General features: G+C 31.7%; 3 protein-coding genes across 4 annotated transcripts; 1 reads left to right on the plus strand and 2 right to left on the minus strand.

Annotated features, from left to right (window-relative positions):
• Positions 1-2,379: 2,379 nt before the first annotated feature.
• Positions 2,380-3,243, minus strand: LOC145958579 (uncharacterized). The gene has a single exon (XM_083076084.1). It carries the CDS (start codon positions 3,241-3,243, stop codon positions 2,380-2,382), a length of 864 nt encoding a protein of 287 aa, XP_082932210.1.
• Positions 3,244-11,555: 8,312 nt separating this feature from the next.
• On the plus strand, positions 11,556-15,504 carry LOC109800763 (2-aminoethanethiol dioxygenase, putative (DUF1637)). Of its 2 annotated transcripts, none has more exons than XM_020361624.3 (5): positions 11,556-11,838; positions 12,543-12,694; positions 13,456-13,618; positions 14,268-14,468; positions 14,911-15,504. In XM_020361624.3, coding segments are annotated over exons 1-5 (732 nt in total). In that variant the 5' UTR covers positions 11,556-11,624; the 3' UTR covers positions 14,913-15,504. The 2 variants fall into 2 exon arrangements, with proteins under 2 accessions (XP_020217213.1, XP_020217212.1); XM_020361623.3 differs by having other exon boundaries at positions 11,570-11,838; positions 15,007-15,504.
• A 308-nt stretch (positions 15,505-15,812) lies between these two features.
• ENO1 (enolase 1) lies at positions 15,813-20,845 on the minus strand. The gene is made up of 7 exons (XM_083076805.1): positions 20,210-20,845; positions 18,186-18,493; positions 17,695-17,849; positions 17,296-17,613; positions 16,902-17,048; positions 16,745-16,795; positions 15,813-16,275 (listed from the first exon to the last, which is right to left on the minus strand). Exons 1-7 carry the CDS (start codon positions 20,611-20,613, stop codon positions 16,210-16,212), a joined length of 1,449 nt encoding a protein of 482 aa, XP_082932931.1. The 5' UTR covers positions 20,614-20,845; the 3' UTR covers positions 15,813-16,209.
• Positions 20,846-21,293: the final 448 nt, after the last annotated feature.

A 21,293-nucleotide genomic window follows, 5' to 3' on the forward strand; every position in this document is an offset into this window, starting at 1 on the left:
AGAAAATGAAAAACAACAACCAACACTCTTAGAGAAGAGTAAGGAGGATAATGTTTCTTTCAAAGGGCTTATGCTTGAAGAGAGTCACTTTCCCATTGAAAATGATTTTAAAAAGACTTTCTTCATTCATCAAGACCTTAACTCTTTCTCTCACGTTGCCACTAGTCATGAAGTGGAGATTCAAAAACAAATCCTTTTTAAAGAAAAAGAATCTCAACTTCAAGATTTAGTGAAGAAGAAGTGGACTTCACTTAGTCCCACTTCTTGTGCTACTTCCTTGGTGGTGCCCAAGAAAGATAAGCCTTTTTTCTTTAAGACTCTTTCTACTTTAGTTTTCTTCATAAAGCACCCAACTTTTGGTTTGTATGGTTTGTTGGATACATCTCATGGTGTTGTATCTTCTATTTTTGATATTGAAGGAAGTTCAAACTTATTTGAACTTAACTTGAATACTTTCCTACAAGACAAACTTAGATTATATGAGTTTCCTAGACTCTTCTTAACACCTTTTTCTCATATGTATCTAACAAATTATGCAATACAAAGTTGTTTAGGTAATTTTTTAGTTAAGTTTTCTTTATTTTCCAATACATACCTAGGTCATTACATTGGGCACTTCCAACAAGATATTTTAGTTTTTAGGACTAATACATTAGTGTGCGATAGTTTTAGTCTTTTCACCTTTTTAGGTTTTAGTTATACACCTAGATTTCACCGTGGGGAGGATCCTATCCTTAACATTAGAAAGTCTAGTCCTTTTAATTTAGACAATTTTTTTAGCATTTTTAGTAGAACTCCTCTTAGGATACACTTTCCATTTCTATCATATACTATTACCTCTAATGCTTATTTTTATGTTTTTGTTGGTCATGATGCCCACCATGAGGAACCTCTTGATTTGAGGTCAAATCCTTTTCAAGAGGGAGGGAATGATGGAATAACACTAAGGTCGAGAAGACCAAGAGGTGATATATTAAAGGAGGCAAGAGGAATGGGTTAGTGAGGCCACTTTTGGACCTTAGCTCCTAAGTTCTTTTTAATCAGAATTTATTTTACTTGTATTTCCAATTTTACCCTTGTATTTTGGGGTGTTTAGGACTTAGAATTTATTTTCCCTTGTATTTCCCTTTTTACCCTTGTATTATGGGGTGCTCTAGATGATTAGGGTTTTTAATTTTGGGCTAGGGTGTTAACTAGAAGGGTGACGCATTTTTTTGGTGTTCATTGGATCTATTTTTGGTGTTAGAAAGGCTTAGGCCCAAGTGGAGGGTAAAGGTTGCATGGTCTTATCATGCACCTAGATATAGCCAATCTAAACCCAAAGATTCCATCCTTGGCCACCAAGTTGCATCTAGGGTTCATTTGCATTTCATTTGGAATGCATTTGCCTACTCCAAATGCAACCTTAGATGCCTCCCCTCCTATAAATACCCAACACCCCACACCTTGTAAATACTTTGGATATTGAATATAAAGAGAGCCTTTAATGCCTTTATATCTTTTCTTAGTCACCCTTGGCTATTTTCGGCCAAACCCTACCATCTCCACCTTGAGAGAAACAACCCTAGAAGTGGCCTTCATCATCATGAAGTGAGCCAACCCTAGAGTACCATTCTCAAGCATTTCCTCAAACACCTTCTACCCAACCTTCATTTTCGTCCATTCCATCATCATCCACCCTAAAACCTTGGTCCACCTTTGAAGAACTTGATCCTTGGAGAAGGCGTCTTCCTCCTTGCTCATCATCTCAAGTTCATGCAAGTAAGGATGCCATCACCTTCCATGCGAAGAAGATGTATATGTTCTTATTTTAATTTCTGATTCAGAGTTAACATATCCTAGTCCTGATCTATCATTCCCACTCCTGGAGTGTTTTAAAAGATGCTCAAGATTTTTTGTTCCTAGTGTGAATTTTGATAGATCTTATTTCAATATATCAATCTCTTTGTTATGCTTGATTACTTCTTATAAAGTTGAAAAACCTTTTTATGTTTCTTCTAAGAGTTTTGCATTTTCATTTTTCAGTAAATGGTTTTCTTCAAGTAGTTCTAAAAAAAATTTATTTTGATCTTTATATGTAGTAGAGATTTTTGCTGAATCTAATAGAAGTTGATTGTATGCATGCTCAAGAATTTTAAAATAAGATTCAGTTACCTCCTCAATATCAGATTCTGACGATGAGTCTATGTATGCCATGAGACAGATATTTGCTTCTTTGTCATCCTCAGATGATGTTGTGTCGAGGTCCTCCTAGGTGGCCATCATGGCTTTCTTCTTTTTGTAGGGGATCAACTTCTCTTTTTCTTTTTCTTTTTCTTTTTCGAGTTCTGGACATTCAGTTTTGTAATGTCCAGGTTTCTTACACTCATAGCATAATGGCTATGCCCTATCCCAGGGAGTTCTGTTGTATTTCCTCCATCGTTTTCCTCCCTTTTTCTTCATTACTGAATGAATTTTTCTTGATAGGAAGGATTTTTCATCGTCTGTGTTGCAGGTTCCTTCACTGTAGCTTTCATCAGACGTATCATCTACCTTTAAAGCTTTTGAGGACGATGGTGTAGATTTTGTCTTCTGCATATTTAGTGAAATAGACTTTTGTTTTCTCCCAGCGTCATCTTTTTGCAACTCTAACTCATGAACCTTAAGTAGTCCAATGGGTTCCTCCAGAGAGAGCTTTTCCATATTTTTGGACGCTCTCAGAGCAGTAACCTGTGGTCTCTTTTTCCTGGGTAAACTTCGAAGTAATTTTTCAATATGATCAAAGTTATCATAAGTTCTACCTAAGAAGGAAAGCTCGTTAAAAATGGTTTGAAATCTTCCAAACATAGTTTGTATAGATTCACTTTCTTCCATTTCAAAGAGTTCATACTTACGTTCCAACAATCTTAGCTTGTTGCGTTTTACCTCTAGGGACCCTTTGTAGGTTAGGGCTAGAGTGTCCCACATATGTTTGGCACTTCTGAAGCTGTGAACTTTAGTGTACTCTTCCTCGAAAAGAGCACACATGAGTGCGCTGCGTGCTTTGGAGTTCAGCAAAAATCTTTGCTTTTGCTCTTCACTCCATTGTGCTTTAGGTATCTCGTTACCCGCTTGATCTAGTGGGATATAGTTTCCTTGCTTAATGACGTCCCACATGTCTATATGACATGCATCAAAGAATGCAATCATTCTTTGTTTCCAGTGGTCATACTTTGTCCCTCTGAAGAGGGGTGGAAGGTTCACGGCTTGTCCTTCTTTTTCCATGAATTTTACCCCTGCAGTGTTAGATGCTCAACCCTAGGGGATAAGCTCTTATACCAACTAAAGTTAGCGAAAATACACACAAAAAGGGGGTTGAATGTGTGTGTTCGTATTTGATGGAAGATTTTTCAAAGTTGCTTCGCAAGGATATTTTTGAATAGTGTTTTAATCACAGTTGAAAACTTGTGCAAGCTTTTCTATCTAGAAAGGTTTTTTTTTTTGTCTAACAAAGCTGATCTTCTACTTTAAGAAACAAGTTGAGTAAATTTGTTTTTCATCAGAAAGGTTTTATCGTCCAATAAAAAATTGTTTCTCAAATTCAATGATCAAGTGTGTTTTCGTCTAATAGTTTGTTGAAAAGAAAGTAGATGAAAAACGAAGTAAGTAGTGTTTGAAAAATAAAGAGTATGCACAAATGTTTATACTAGTTCACTTAATCTGAGCTACGTCTAGTCTCCTTCAACCGAAGGGTTCCACTAATCCCAATGGATAACAAGTATTCTCAACCACTTCTGACTCGTCAACTTGACGCTAGTATTCTTAACCACTTCTGGTTCTCTAAGTATTCTTGACCACTTCTGGCCCGCTAGCTTCACTCACTAGCGCTAGTATTCTCAAACCACTTTTGGCTTACAAGTGATCTTTCTACCAGCCTCTTTAGGCTCGACAACAAATAAGGGTGTTAAGTATGTTTGCAGCTCTCACAGAGAGGATAATGTAGTTTCTACACTCACTAAGGTGCGTAACCTTAGTTTTACAGGAATAAGTGTCTAAGTGTTGTGTTTACTCTAGTAAGGATGATAGAATATTAACAACACTTACTAAGATGAACTATCTTAATTTTTACATAGATATATAGGAAATGCTTTTGAGAAGAATTGTAGCTTATACTCTTTCGCTTTCTTTTTCTTATTGCACGTTTTCTCTACTTCTGTTCTACTTCTTCTTCTCCTTTGCCTTAATACTTATAGCCATTTAGTAAATTTGTCCGTTGTTTGAATTCAAATTTTCTCATTGGAGCGTAGCTTCATGTCGTTACAGGTGGAGGCCTGTTCATGGCTATGTGAATCTCTTCATTTAATGCATTTAATCTTGCATTAAATGTTTGTTGGTATACGTGAAGTCCTTTTATGTAGTTGATTACTCCAACGTCTAATTTCAATCATAATCTAGGCATATTTGTACTTGTCTCCACTACAAGAAAAATGCTAATTTTCGACGGAAAAGGGTAAATTTATGATGGATTTTGTGTTTTCCAACAAATTTCTTACGGATTTAAATCTGTCAAAAAAAGTGGCATCGAAAAAAAAATCCGTCGAAAATAATTTAATCCATCAGGAATTTTCGACGGAATTTCTATCAAAAATTTCCAACAGAAATATCCGTCAAAAAATTTCATCAAAAATTTCTGACGGAAATTATATATTTTTTTTAATTTTAATAAATTTATTAATGTAACAGTCCTCATATTTGGCCTCTCAAGGGTTCTACTTTACGACATTTAACTTTTTAGCGTGTTTTATCCTTACTTGCGCAATTTCTGGTCACCCATCCCAATACTACTCTAGGTTAAGAACGCTTAACTGTGAAGTTCTGATGAATAAGCTACCAAAATGTATATGTATATTGTCGGTATAACTTGTACAAATTAATTCATTTAAGTCATCCTCAAATATACAATCTCATACTTGTACTATAATAATAATATATTAATTTTATATTACAAATAATAAAAATAATAATAATATATTCAATTATTCTTTATTTATATGTACTTACTTTTATAATTAACATCTACTTATTTCTATTTAAAATTATAATTTAAATTATTTAATTTTATAATTTATAATGATAATATAATTTATAAAATTATAAATATTTATTTATTACATACTTATAAATTAAATTTTAACATTTTAAATAAATTATTAATTAATTTAATATATTTATTTACCTTAAATCAAACATATAAAATTCAAAAACTGTATTTATCCTTGTTTTATTTTCTAATTATTAACCATTAATAAAATACTAACTTAAAATCTTATATAATTATATCATAATATTCTCATATCAAATTTAAAACCAGATATTAGTTATACAAAAATATTAAGATCATATAGTAAATTGTCAATAAGATTTTAGTTAAATAATTTGAAATAATTAATGTTTCAATTATATTGTTAATTAGAAAATAATTTATTTCAAAGCTAATTAATTTTTTATATATTAATTATTAGTAAAATTTAATAACTTTTAATTTAACAATTAATTGGATCGATGAAATTCAACACACACCATGAGTTATTGAGCGGAATAACTTTACCAAGAGTTATTTTGTAAGTTATCTTAAATCAAACATATAAAATTCAAAAGATGTACTTATCCTTGTTTTATTTTCTAATTATCAACCATTAATAAAATACTAACTTAAAATCTTATCTAATTATATCATAATATTTTCATATCAAATTTAAAACCAGTTCTTACATTTTCGACAAATATAAATTTGTCGGAAATATTCCATCAATAATATAGTCTTTCCTACAAAAAAAAATTTCATCGAAAATATAAATTTTCTGACAGATTTAATTTTGTTTTACAAGAAATCATCTTCGATTAATATAACATTTTGTATATATGATTTAAGAGTAAAAAATTTTCAATCTAATGGTTGGATTTACAAAATTCACATTTAATATAAAGTTATTGAGCGGTGTTTTACTTAGTAAAAGTCACATTTAATATATATATATATATATATATATATATATATATATATATATATATATATATGAGGGGGGTTATAATTATAGTGGTGTAAATTTTACTAAGTATTACACCGCTTAATAACTTTATATTAAATGTGAATTTTGTAAATCCAACCGTTAGATTGAAAGTTCATATCTCTTAGATTATATATACAAAATTTTATATTAATCCAAGATGATTTGATACTTCATTTTTATAAAAACAAAATTAATGTAATATATTCATTTCAAAATACACTAAAATATGAACACTTTGATTACCTTTTAGTTGTTGTTCAATTTTAACAAAATTTGATATACACGTATAAAGTGATATGAACTTTCAATTTAACGGTTGGATTTACAAAATTCACATTTAATATAAAGTTATTGAGCGGTGTAATACTTAGTAAAAGTTATACCGGTATAATTATAACCCCCTATATATATATTATATATATATATATGTAATTTTAAGCTTATTACTTCTAGAAAATAAAAAATTTATGTTTTTTCTTCTAAAATATAAAACTACTATTTATGTTAAATAAACTAATATATGCATTAATTGTTTAATAGAAAATTCATGAAACACACAAATATAAAAATATTCACACTTGAACTTGCTTACTATAATTTTAAAGACAATATACTAACATCTTTAAGTATTTTATTAATATTTAAAAATAAACATTATTTATTTAAAATAATTGTTAAGATCGAAAATATTAATTTTAGAAGATTTAAATATATTTTAGTCCCTATAAGATGGGTGATTTTGATTTTGGTCTTTGTAAATTTTTTTCTTTATTTTTCATCCTTGTAAGATTTATAAACATTGTTTCGTACTTGTAAAATGAGTAAAATATTTTTTTTTTTATTTTCATCCCTCTAAAATATAAATTCACTAGTTTGATTATTTTAAGGTAGATAAATAATATTTATTTTAAAAAACTAAAAAAAAATTAGAGGTGTTAAATATCAATATGATAATAGTCCGTAATTGTTGTATGTGACACCTAGCTAAGATAATTATTTATCTTTTTTTTTAAAAAAAAATAGTTAAAAATTAGTACATAAAAAATAAGAATTAAAAATAAAAATTCCAATTTTAGAAAATGAAAAACAATTTTTTTTTTTACAGAAACTAAAATCAAAACTTATTAATTTTATAAGGATTAAAGACATATTTAAGTCATTTTAAAAAGATAAAATTAAAGAAAAATATTTTTAAAAAAATAAAATTAAAATTTATTCATTTTATAATATTAAAAATAATATTTATAAATTTCAAAAACAAAACGATCATCGGATTCTCGAAGAGTTCAAACAAAAGGGACATTAGGAAGTGTGCTATAGTCTTAAATTTTTTGATGGATTTATATTTCTGTCGAAAATTTTTGATGGAAATATAAATCAGTCAAAAAATTTTGATGGATTTATATTTCCATCAAAAACTTTTGACGGAAAATTCCGTCGAAAATTTTCGACGAAAATATAAATCCATCAAAAAAATTTGACGGAAATATCCGTCAGAAATTTTTCGTCGAAAAATTTATATTTTCCGACGAATTTATATCCGTCAAAAATTTGCATTTTTCTTGTAATGCTCATCAGTTTAGCTGTTGTGGTGCTGTTTATCTCTGAAAAGTAGGTGATTTCTCTTACACAGCTTTGACTTGTAACTCCATGCTTGCCTATTTTTCTTCTTTTCTGTATTCCGTTTTGATGTACTTTGGTGTTTCTTGTATGATTTCATTCAATTGTGATTAGTGGACATCGGACACGCTTCATCATTTTTGACTTCGCTTGTATATATGATACTTCGTCTAATCTTTACTACCCTTTACATTTAATCATGAGAGTGATAACTTCGTCTTCTAGTTCTTTAGGCTTTATCTGATGATTTCGCCACTTCATGTTGATGTTTGGCCAACTTTCGTCCCGTGCTTGACTTAGTCTCATACACCGCTTGTTTCATTCTTACATTTAATTTCTCAAGCTTCAGCTGATAGATTCGTCTTATCATGTATTTGATTTAGACCTAGATCAACTTTAGACTTGATACTAGCTTTTGCCATCGTCTGATGTCTTGTTCATTTTGATTATGCTTGATCATACTTGTCCTTCAGTTTTCATGAACTTATTATTATTTATCTGAAATACTAATACACATGTTAGCAATAACAATATGTATTATATTTTTCATATTCAAAACATCGGTGAGAATTTGCAAATGCGCTTCGTCTGACTTAACAGTTGAAAGATGAAACAAAGTGCTTAAAGACATGGTAAGGAGTGGTATTTCAAGTTTCATAATGTGATCATCTCGTTTGGTTTCAAGGTGAATTTAGTTAATGATTGTATATACCATAAGTTTTGTGGAAGCAAGTATATTTTTCTAATTTTGTATGTTGATGATCTTTTGCTTACCAACAACAATAGATTCATTGCATGAAACCAAGATATTTATAGCTAAGAACTTTGAGATGAAAGATCTTAGTAATGCATCTTTTGTATTGAGCATACAAATACATCGAGTTCATTGTAATACTTACAAGATATAGAGGTTAGATTTCATGCACAAAACGTGATATTCATCTTCTAACTTACATAACTCAGTTATTTGTTAACATTTTTATGTGATTATTGAGGCTAAATTGTAACTCCAAATGTCTACTTTATAATTCAATAATCGGAACTCTATTTGGTTAATCACACATAGAGAACACATAAATACCAAAATACATTTATACAAAAAAAATTAGATGCCAAAGCATAACTCACATCTAACGTAATTCTCCCATTCTAATCTTTTAAAAAACATAATTACGCTTAAATTACACTTCTATACTATCAATTAATCAAACTCATACATCAATTTTAAAAAATCTCTCGATTTCATCAATCTTCATCCTACTCTATAAATTAAGGATTTCCTACAAAAACTACAAGATCTCATGCATTACTCAACTACAAGCACAAATTTTGAGTTCTTCCACAGAGCATAGAAGACAAACAAAAGGATTGAGGTCAATCTCAGTACCAACAAATACCCCACACCCCAGATAGATAACTCTTACTCCTCCTTACTTTGATAGATGCTTGATGATGGATTGAGGATCTCCAAGATGTGCTCTCGTATCCTTTGCATTCTCCTTTTGGAGCTTTTAGGTTCATAAAGAAAAAGAAGTGAGAAGTGTAAACTGATTCCCTTTTTACAAAAATTCCCTTTTTAAAAACCAAATTCCTTTATTTAATTAAATATAAAAATTATAAAATAAAACAGAACAAAATACATGAATAAAACTTCCCTTTTTAAAAAACAAATTCCTTCATTTAATTAAATAAAACAATTATAAAATAAAACAAAACAAAATACATAAAACAATATAATTTAACTCATATTTTCTGCAAACAAAATATATATAACATAATATTTTTCACAAACCTTTCCATGATTAATAAAAATATTCACAATTATTTTAAAAAGATTCTAATTTGTTTTATAAAATTTCTTTAATTAATTAAAACATCTTTTTAATAATTTTAGAAAAATTTGGAGTTACACTATGAGCAACATAACATTTTATTGTTGTTGTTATTATTACTTTCGCAAAACCAAACTAAAACGTGTAGTTGTAAATGAATCACACATGAACCAAATTGTCTACACATTATATCTAAAGTTTCAATTCTTAGCCAAATAATATAAATTATAGATCGACTTTTCAATGAGTTTAATATTTCCTAAAGTCCATGAAAAAATAAACTAGGGAGGAAGAGTCCAAATTATAAATATCACTCATTATTAATTATTTACATACTCAATTATAAACATTATAGGCTTTCCAATTGTATGCTCGACTCAAATTTGTACTCAAGTCCCTTGAAACTATTCTAGCATGTGAGGATGATAACTTTATAGTTAATCTCATATGCAAAAATTTATCTATAACAAATACTAATTCATTAAGATCTCAACATCTATTTGCATGTAGTTGTTCAATTTCTTTTTGCTAACCTTTTCTATAAATTATCTGGTGTAATATAAATTAAATAAAAAAAATAGTGGGAGAAAGATAATGGAAAAGAATAGTTTCAAAGTTGTTATAAAAACAAAAATGTAAAAAAATAAAAATAAAAATTGTTCATATCAAATTTGACTATCATTTTTATATATTTAGTGAAAATGAGACTATATATATATATTAAAAAAGTTTAATTTAACATTCAAATCATTGAAACTTAACATATACTATAAGGTATTGAATAAAATTATTTTTGAAATAGTTTAATCTTTTCTCATTTATCATTATTATTATTATTATTATTATTATTATTATTATTATTATTATTATTATTATTATATATATATATATATATATATTTCTTTAAATAGTACTAAATGAGATCGTCCCATTTAATATTTATAATTTTGGATAATTTTATCTTTACAATTAATTTTTTTAAATTACAATTTTTTAAATAATTTTTATTGTTTATTATTTTTAAAGATAATTTAGAGCAACTCTAACACAAGGTGCTTATCCGGTTTCTTATTTATAAGCACCGTCACCAACAAGAAACACCCATTAGAGTATGTTTACGTGGCATAACAAGGAAATTTTTTTTAGCTCCGTGTCAACGGTGCTTGCATGCTTTTGTTGTACTTTTTGTTTTCTTTTTCTTCACTTTTCTTTATAAATTATAGTGTGAGGTGTGAGGTGTCAAAAAGTGTAGTATAAATTGTAGAAAAGTTTGGGTGCTTATAAACAATTCTCATTGGAACAAAAATTATAAAAATATAATATGAGTTGTTTATGAGTGATGTGGCACAATGAGACTCATTTAAAGTGGTAGGGAGTTATCGTAGATGCTCTTATAGAAGTATGGAATTATTTATTATAGAATTTTTTTAAAAGATAAAAGTTAAAAGGTAATTTTGATGAAATTATAAAAGAAAAAAAATTTAACTGATTCAATTTTTATACATTTCCTTCTTTTACCTGTTCTCGAATCACGATGTGCGTGGTGGAAATTAAAACAGAAGAACTGAACCCAACAAAGCCACCTGGGAATCTTTTCGATAAAAAGTTAAATTTTCAAGGGAGAAGAAGGAAAAAACAGAATTACAAGGGAAAAACAAACTGTGGGCAGAGAAACCGGGGAAACATCGCATTTTCGTGATTCTTGAAATAAAAATGGTTTTGTTTTGAATATGAATTGTCGTGGAATCTTGCTACAACCTCCGAACGCAAAGCCGAAATTTCATTCGAATCAATAAAAAAATATTATTTTTTAATAAATTTATTATAAAATAATTAATTTATAATAAATTTATTAAAAAAAATATTTTTTTAATCATTGGAGGATTAAGCATTTTCCTTATTATTTTTTACTAACGATTGGCCAGTGCCGATCCACGACCCCAAGACAATGGAAAATGCTTAATCCTCCGAAAGCTTAATCCGAAACATCCTCTGAATGATTAAAAAAATATTATTTTTTAATAAATTTATTATAAAATAATTATTTTATAATAAATTTATTAAAAAATAATATTTTTTTTATTGATTCGGATGAAATTTCGGCTTTGCGTTCGGAGGTTGTAGCAAGATTCAAATAATAATTATGTCTTCAAAATTACGACAATCATTATCTGATAAGCTGAGGGTAGTTATAGAGAACAAGGACATGGTTTTCTCTTCATTTCGAAGATACCTTAGTATGAAGGGTGAAAGCTCCAAGGTTCAGACTTTATATGACCACTGCAAAACCATCTTATCGCCCACTGGAGCACCCCCTCCCTCTTTCCAAGCTTTGCAGAAGCTCTCTTCAATTCTGGGTATGCCTCTTTTGTTGTTCTCAACGTTCAAGTTTGCAGCTTTTTCTCTTTTTAAACAAAAAAATTTAACTTTTTTTTAATTTTTAGCTTCACGAGAATTCAGTTGGCCCAATTGGGCTTTTGGGGTATTTGAAGTTGCGAGTGTTGGGAATTTTGTTGGGGTAATCGTTGGTTGGTTAGTTGGTTTTGATTTTTTGGATTATGTTTTACATTATAATGCATGAAGGTTCTACGATTGGTTTGGTTTTGATCTTTGAAGAATGAAATATACTCCAATTAGTTAATGGGGAAAAACCATGAGGAAAGATGCATAAAGTAAGAGTGAAAGCTGCGTAATGTGGCTAATTTCTTTTATTGTAATTAATCTAGGTAATTTAACTTTGGCCATTTTTATTTTTTGGGGTCCTACAACTACGTAGGCACTCTCATATTAAAATGATTGGAAAACTGAAATGGATGTGTTGGAGAGTTGATTCTGATGTCACTCGTTATATTCAATGAATAGAGAATATGATATTGATAAATTGTTGTCAGGTTTGATTTGTTTAGCAAAACGAACATTAGCATTGATTTATTTGTGCATAATAATAAGACATTTATTTTGTTTCTGCTGCATGTTATAAATTAGAGATTTCCTAATGCACATGTCACATTGCTTTGGATAATGGAATCTTGATCTCTGTTAATTATTCATGACTTGGCAGACAGTATTCAACCTGCTGATGTTGGCCTTAAAGAGGAAACTGCAGACGATGATCGAGGGCATGGGTTTTTTGGTGCTAACCTACTTAATAGAGTGGATCGATGGGCTCAACCAATAACATATGTGGACATTCATGAATGTGATAGTTTTACGGTGAGCTTTACCATTTTAGTAGGTACAACAATAAGACAAGTATTTATATTAGGCTATTAGCATGATTGTTTCTAGTGGAGGATACTTGTGGTCTTCATAAAACAAAAAATATTAGGCTATTAGTTGTGTTGTGTATCAAAGCTTGAGGACATAAGTTGTAGGAACATGGTCTGCGTCCAGGCATAGATTTGTTCTTTTGTTTGCTTGATGTGTGGCTAAAGGTGCAATGCAGCAAACAAAATAGAAGAAACTGATTCAATAAGCCATGGCCATTTGAACATTTGGTTGTCATTTTAATGGGAATCAGGATCATGTCAGATTCAGCTTGTCTGTTGAATGATTGAACTAAAGCGTTAAGATATCATTTGTTTGCAAGCAGTATATGAATTATAAATACATTGGCCAATTTCAACCTGAGCATGGTAGCATTACTTTAAACATTTGTTACTTATTTGCTCTTTCTTCTCTTCTCCAACACTATGATAGTCGAAATTTATGTGATTGTAAGCATGTAGCCTTAGTGGCTTGCCTCTGCACTGCTGCAAGCTTCATGTCTATTCCTGTATGTTTATCTATATATTTTTCATTATTCTAGTCTTCTGAGTACTACTGGTATTAGGTATTTATACTACGATTCATTAATTTGAATATAGTATGATCATGACATTTACATTCTAGCATCAATTATAGTGATTTTCTTGTGACATTCCAACCGATGAAATGAAATTTATACTTAAAGCAAGCAATATCAATTGGTGCAGATGTGTATATTCTGTTTCCCAACTTCTTCGGTTATTCCACTCCATGACCATCCTGGGATGACTGTATTTAGCAAACTTCTCTATGGCTCTTTGCATGTAAAAGCTTATGACTGGGTTGAGCCTCCCTGCATTGTTGAAAGCAAAGGACCAGGATTTTCTCAAGGTTCAACTTGTATATTGCATTTACTTATGAGTTGACTTTCTTATTTCCTCCATTCTTTCATTTTCTGCTTCTTTCCCATTTTTTTTTTTTGTAAATTTTTATATATGCTTTTATTTTTTTGATTAGTTGAGATTGCTTTTGTTAATTTGCCATTTGATCTTTGAATACCTTGTCCCACTATATTGCATTATATCCTCCTTTGGATAGGAAACTTATTTTGCAATGTTGCTATTTCCCCCATCTCTCTATTATCCCTAAATTTGGTTTTCAATGGGTGGAGATGCAGTCTGTTTGATAGGCCTTTCCCCTTTGTCTACTAGTAAAGCGGGAAAAGAACGAGAGACGTTGCAAACATGCAGTGCATGTTATGAGCAACTAAGACAGTGATTAAAATCCTCATTAGAGGAGTTGCTTACACGTAATAAATATTTTCATTATGCTATGTTTTGGTTTTTAGTGATTTAGTTGGTTAATTCACTCTGTGGACTTAAATTTATATTCTTATATAATATACAGGAAATCTTTTATGAACATTAGACAATACGAAAATCATTTTCTTTATTGGCTTATACATCCTGCTCTTCTGCATCCTTATTTTGAAGTTACTTGTTAATTGAGTTTATTTTGTTTTAATTTTTATTTGGTGTAGTAAGACTAGCAAAGTTAGCAGTTGATAAGGTCTTGAATGCACCGTGTGAGACATCGGTTTTATATCCCAAACATGGTGGAAATCTGCACTGTTTCACAGCAGTAACACCTTGTGCTATGCTAGATGTTCTCACGCCTCCTTACAGCGAAGATGAAGGAAGGAAGTGTACATTCTATCATGATTATCCTTATTCAGCATTCTGTAAGTAACTGCTTAGTAATGTTGCTTGTTTTCAATACATCATAATACACAGTAGTGGTCAACATTTTACATGGAATAAAAAAAAAAAAATTTACCCTAAGGATGCGTTTAGAACGTGGAAAGTTTTTACTTTACCAAAAATATGAATTTGAGAATGTTCGTTTTTTATATTTGATTTATTATCGAAAAAATTACATTCTTAAGAAACATGATTTTTTGGGGATGTTTTCTATAAAGGTTTCTCACAAAAATCTTTAATTTTCATATAACATTTATAAACATTCCAAAAAATATTTATGATTAACTAAATATATTTAATCATTCTTTGGAATCATGATTCCCAGAAACCATGATTTATGGACATGAAAAAATTTCTCTTCTACCAAATGTTCCCTAAATTGAATTACAATTCTTATATCTGAAAGTATGTTGATGCTCTTAGGAATTGAGAATCCTTTATAGAATTCAGACATTCTTTTAAGGAGGAAGTGAGTCCAATATGAGATTTCCATGAGTGATATTCTCTCTGACTCTGCAGCAGCTGGAAGTGCACCTATATGTGATGGGGAAGAGGAGGAATATGCTTGGCTTGCAGAGTTAGAATCACCTAGTGATCTTTATATGCGCCAGGGGGTATATGCTGGTCCAGCTATTCAGATTTAGCTCTCTTGTTTGGATTTTAAAGCAATTGTACGTTTCCAGTTAAGGGTGGTTGATATTAATTTCTTGAAATATGCGTATCCCATTTTGTTCCTGGAAGCTAGCGACATGAGGCTCTAAAATGTTGATGGATGGCATGTTCTGGTTAATTTATGCCTCCTTTTGCTTGATGCATATTTTGTGCAGAGATTTTGATACATAAATCTGCAGTTTCTCATTAGCTAGGAATAACATAGCTTTTGCTATAGTGGCCATTGTGTATAATTTCATGTTTCCTTGCTAGTCTTTATGCATTTGCAATTTTATTTTATTTATCATGAAAACGGATCTTGGTAACTGAATTTACTAATATGAACGAGCTTTTTAATCATTGTAACCGATTACTTTTCCTGTTTAAAAATTCTATATCCAAATACACCATATTAGTATAATATGAAAACTAGAAAAATATTAATAACACATCCTTGAACATCCTCTTTGTTAATGACTAAAATTTGTTAAGTATCAACTAATTAAATGAACTCATGATTTTATAATCTTTAATAAATTTTAACCAATGGATGTGTAAAAATAAGTGTATTGTTATCGCTCTTGCATGTGTAGTGCTTTTCTTTTCTTTTTTTTTTTACCAGCATGGTAAAAGGAGAACGAAACTTGTTTAGTCTTAACACTTACGCCTGGTCGTAACACAAATGATTGGTCGTAACACAAATGATTGGTCGTAACAGATAGTACTTGTTCACAAGAAAAGTAGAGATGCACAATTACAAACACTGAACTACAAAACAACAATCTCCCCCTTTCAAGTATGAAATCCTATTGTCGTATGCAGAGGAACTTACACATGTAGCGTGTTTTTTCAATATATAAAAAAAAAAAAAAAAAACCCTACGGAGCCATGTTACTGCACTAAATTATCATCAATCACTTAAACCTAACTCGTTGAGTAGATCTGAAAACCCTAGAAGGCTAGCACCAACTTCAAAACTGACAATTTTCCGTGGTATATCAATGATGACAATGATTCTCATGCAGAAACATTTCCAGAATAAATATTTTTTGAGATCAGTAGTTGTTCATTCTAAGGTGATCTGAAAGCTTCACCAGCATATCGCACACTTCCAAGTTCCTCTTCAATCCGAAGAAGCTGAAAAAAGAAAATATTCACGATTGAGAACTTGCATTGGATCGTTCCATATCATGCTAACCATTCATATAATATTAGCAATCGAATGTTGAAGAAGCACTCTAAAAATTACTTTTCAAGAGCAATGATGTTCTATCAATTAAAATCAATATAATTGAAGTTTTGAAACTGAAATATGCTATAGAAACATTGACTATGAATCATTCATTAACTCAAACTCTGCATAAGTATACTCAGTTTCGTGTTTCACTTGTATCAATCTTTTACCATGCCAAGCCCAAATAATGAAGTATACGAAAAGAAAAATGAAGACCGGTTAAAATAGGTCAGACACAAAGATACTTATGATATATGGTGACATTTGATTAATGAAAGAACTTTGCAATAGTCTAGTCATAATGATTTCTATGTTGTCACAGAGTGAGCTCAAATCTTGAATCAAAGAAAAGGAACACAAGATTCCAATTACCTGGTTATACTTTGCTAATCGTTCACTTCGGCAAGGAGCACCGGTCTTTATCTGGAGTTCAGAATTTGGATAATCAACATGAAAGTGATAACATAACAGAAATTTATAGCAGCTAAAAAGATCAAATTCACAAAAACAGAAAGATAAGATATAGAACCTGTCCACTGGCCAAGCCAACAGAGAGATCAGCAATGAAGTTATCCTCAGTCTCACCACTCCGATGACTAACCATGACACCCCAACCTGCAGCCTTTGAGTCAAGTGCAGCCTGAATAGATTCCGTCACTGTACCAATCTGGTTAACCTGCAGTCAATGGAAAACAGAAATAACAAATGAAGCACTAATTGTGGCCATAAATTCAGATAACATGCAGCTGCTGTTTGATTAGTTTTGATAAAATGCAAATAAAAACAATTATCTTAAAGCAAGCTAGCTGCAAGGAGGAAATGCTTTGGACACTAAACTAAAAATATAATGAAATGAAATAATTTTATTACATATTAGCAATAAAGCATAATGATTGAAAGAAATTTTGTTTAAGAAAGCTAACCTTTAGAAGCAAACCATTGCAAGCCTTCTTTTGGATGGCCTCAGCTATTCTCTTTGGATTTGTAACTAACAAATCATCTCCTACAAGTTGAATATCAACTGAAGAGAGCAGTGAAGCCCATGAACCCCAATCATCTTGATCAAATGGATCCTCAATTGACACAATGGGGAATTCTTTTACAAAATCTACATAAAGTTGACCAAGACTCTGAGCAGAGTGAACATGAGTTCCATCATTTGGCTGTTTCTTGAAGTTTAAATCATACGTCCCATCCTTAGTGTAAAACTCTGAAGCTGCAACATCCATACCTATTTTAATCTGCACCATTGTTATTTGTTTCCAGATCAGCATAAGTGAATATTCAAATTATGCAACAGCAACAATCGAAGCATCACCCACCTTGCCAGTATAACCAGCCTTCTCAATGGCATCGATGAGTAAAACCAGCCCCTCCCTGTTATCCTGGACACTGGGAGCAAATCCTCCTTCATCTCCAACATTACATGCATCTTGTCCATATTTTGCCTTGATTATGCCCTTTAATACATGGTAAACTGTTCTACCACAAATAACCAAGTAAACTGATTGTCACCATAACGAAATTTATGCTATAGATACTATGCATTAAGGAAAATTGGAGTTTAGCTTAGCCATCAAATCATATGCAATCCGTACCTAAGAACCTAAGATTAGAATGAAAATCAATATCTGAACTCATAACAATTCACACTGACCTAAGTCCAATCGATTGAATTATTGACCAACAACTACAATGCCAAAATGAGAAAATGCACACAAAAGACGCATGATTACAGCCACAAGTCATACAAAGTCACAACCATACTTCCTCAGTTTGGTTACAGTCAGTCATAAAGCAAGAGGTTTCTAACCTTCACTGCCCATGCGGAGTGCCTCAGCAAATGATGTTGCTCCCACAGGTAGTATCATAAATTCTTGCATAGCAAGATTATTCCCAGCATGACTGCCCCCATTTATAACATTAAAAGCTGGAACGGGCATAACTAGTTCCTTTGTTCCTGAAATCTCTTGAATGTGCTTGTACAAGGGCACTCCCTTTGCTCCTGCACCAGCTCTACACACACTCAGTGAAACTCCCAATATTGCATTAGCCCCTAGTTTTGATTTGTTAGGAGTTCCATCAATTTCTAGCATAATAGCATCCACATCAGCTTGATTCCTTGTTAAACACAGCCATAATTGTCAGCCATACAGCACAAAACGTCAAGAACAGAACCCATATTTTTGTTAAGAGTACATGTAAATATGAAATCAGATTCTCATTCTTTCCTTCCTTTGTAAAACTATAACAACTCTGAAGAAGAAATGATGAAAATATCGTTCATTAAAAGCAAAAACAACATCTAGAGCCAAGCATAACACTCAAAAGTGGTGTCCAACTCAATGTATAGCAGGCTACATACACATAGTTCGGAAAAACTTCAGCTAACCAACTAACTCCATTTCATAATATTTCACATTAATTTGATTCCAAAGCTGTCTCTACTGCATCACTCAGACTGCTGCAGCATTACAGCAGCTTTCCAACTTTTATAATGGATTATTAATCACTAACAAAACACAACGTAAGCTTTTGACATTGATAGTAAGGCTCTAGTACCTGTTACTTTCCAAAGGCTCAACAACTTGAATCTTTTAACAGATTAATCAACATCAAATGCTGGTGTAAAGGCAACATTACATTGACAGCTGGTAAGTTTCAAGATCCCCAAAATGATTGAGATTTTATATGCATACACCAGAGTAATTGAGTGAAGTTGGATGAGCATTTGTAAAATTGATTTTGGTTAACAATGATATTGAAGTGGTGATTTATTTATTTGGATGTTTTTATCCTGAAAATAAGTTTGATGTAAAATGTAGCCCAAAATTTTCAACCTAACACCTATTTTTACCACTTGAAGTTGAACTGGGGTTTGGAAGGAAAATCGATTTCACTTATCAATAGTCAAACATATGTGTCTTTACTAAAAACACAGTTGACAAGAGGCAAAATTAATTCTGGTACTTCTCACCATGAAACCAATCACACCTTGAACATTGACCAATAGCTTTCATACCTTACTCAATTCCTTGAGGCGTAACATTTGAACCATCCCTGATTCAATTTTGTAAACATTTTCTCAACAGAAACACAAAATTAGCCTTCTCTTTTCTTATCTTCCAAACAATCCAAGGAAACCTCAAACCTCCTTATTCTAGAATTTTAAGAAAGTCGATTGAGCTTAACTCAACCTTACATTATAATGTAAGAATTATCCCTACTTATATACCATATTTTGGTCTTCTTACCACTTGGTGTAGGATCTCCAACACATTCTCCTTACACCGAAGACTGAACATCTTGATTCTCGTGTGTAAAGTTTGCAAGACTGAAAACTTGTAAGTGGTCCAATAGCAACCCACACAGGATAGGTCTAACAACAACCGATCGGATAGACTCTTGTACCATTTTAAAAAAAGTGGATTTTAGCTTAACTTAAATCAGCTTGTAAAGTGAGTATTACCAAGCTTATATACTTCATTTTAGCCACCTTACCAGTATAGAACTTAATGTCCCCTGCAAGTGGGTCAGATAGTCACCTACACACGATGGTCCCAACAACAATTGCTAAGATAGACTCTTGTCCCATCTTAAAAAAAAGTGATTTTGAGCCTAACTTAAACCAGCCCGTGAAGTGAGTATTACCCCTACTTATACACTATATTTTAGGCATCTTACTGGTATAGAACATAACATAACGTCCCCTGTTACTTCTACCGATCCACCTACCCTTCATTCTTTCTTGTTCACTTAGGTTCAAGTTCAACAATAACAAACAAGGACCAAATGGTCAACGACAAAACAAACCAACAGAGGAAGCAAGTCCGTTACCTAACGTCAACGCCAACGAGTTTCGGGGCCAACACCTCGTTGATGTTCCTAACGGCGTTAAGAACGCCCTTCCCGCCGTAAACACTCTTGTCCCCATCCCTGAGCTCCAAAGCCTCGTAAATCCCCGTCGACGCGCCGCTGGGCACCGCCGATCGGAAAAGCTGGTCGGTCAGCAGATCCACCTCCACCGTCGGGTTCCCGCGGCTGTCGACGATCTGCCGCGCCTTCAGGGACTTCACCCTGCACTCCCTCCCCGTGGGCGCCGCCGCAGGGGCCGCGGTGACAGAGGCGCGCACGGCGAGGCGGCGGAAAGGGAGGGTCCGAGGGGCGGGTAGAGGGCGGCGAGGGGTGGGGAAAGAGGAGGAGGAGGGAGCTTGAACTTGATGCGTGAGACTGAGAGCCATTGTGTGTTGTTGGAATGGTGTGATGCGTTTGAATGAGCTTATTTATTACGTTGGGGTTGGTTTGGTGGGAAACTCCGCTGAGTGGCGATGAAACTTACTTAACTGGGAGAGAAGAGAAGCATAAAAAGTAACGCCTTTTGGAGGTTGTTGAGGACACCATTAGAGAGGGTGGTGCCGTGGACCGTGCGTGGTAGGTGGTTTGCTAATTGCTATGCATGCGCTCACTTACGTTTTTTTTTCTTCTTTTCTTCATACTTTGTACTTGTAAATCTATCTTAAAAATAGTGATAAAATAAAAGATAAAAAATTATTTATTTTTATCAGTATTTTAAGATTTCATCACAAACTAATCTAGTTCAGTTGAGAGATAGATAAAGTTTGACCATGAATTGAATTTGGACATTATTTAAACGATTTAATTTTAAATTCAATGTATTAATCACTTGTATTCAACTCTTTAATTACAGTTTGTTATGTCTAATATAGAAAATGTATTTTTAATTTAATTTTAATTTTAAATATATTTTTAAGCTTGTATAATATTTTTTAAAAGTTTTATAAAATTATTTTTTAAATACTCGTGAAAATTTTTAATTTTATTTTAATCCCTCTAATTTTTTTTCACTTTAATATGTGAATAATTTATTTTATTATTTATTATTTCTTCAAAAAGATTAGCT

Source organism: Cajanus cajan, chromosome 6, assembly GCF_000230855.2.
Source record: "Cajanus cajan strain Asha chromosome 6, NIPB_CcT2T_4, whole genome shotgun sequence".
NCBI classification, from domain to species: Eukaryota; Viridiplantae; Streptophyta; class Magnoliopsida; order Fabales; family Fabaceae; genus Cajanus; species Cajanus cajan.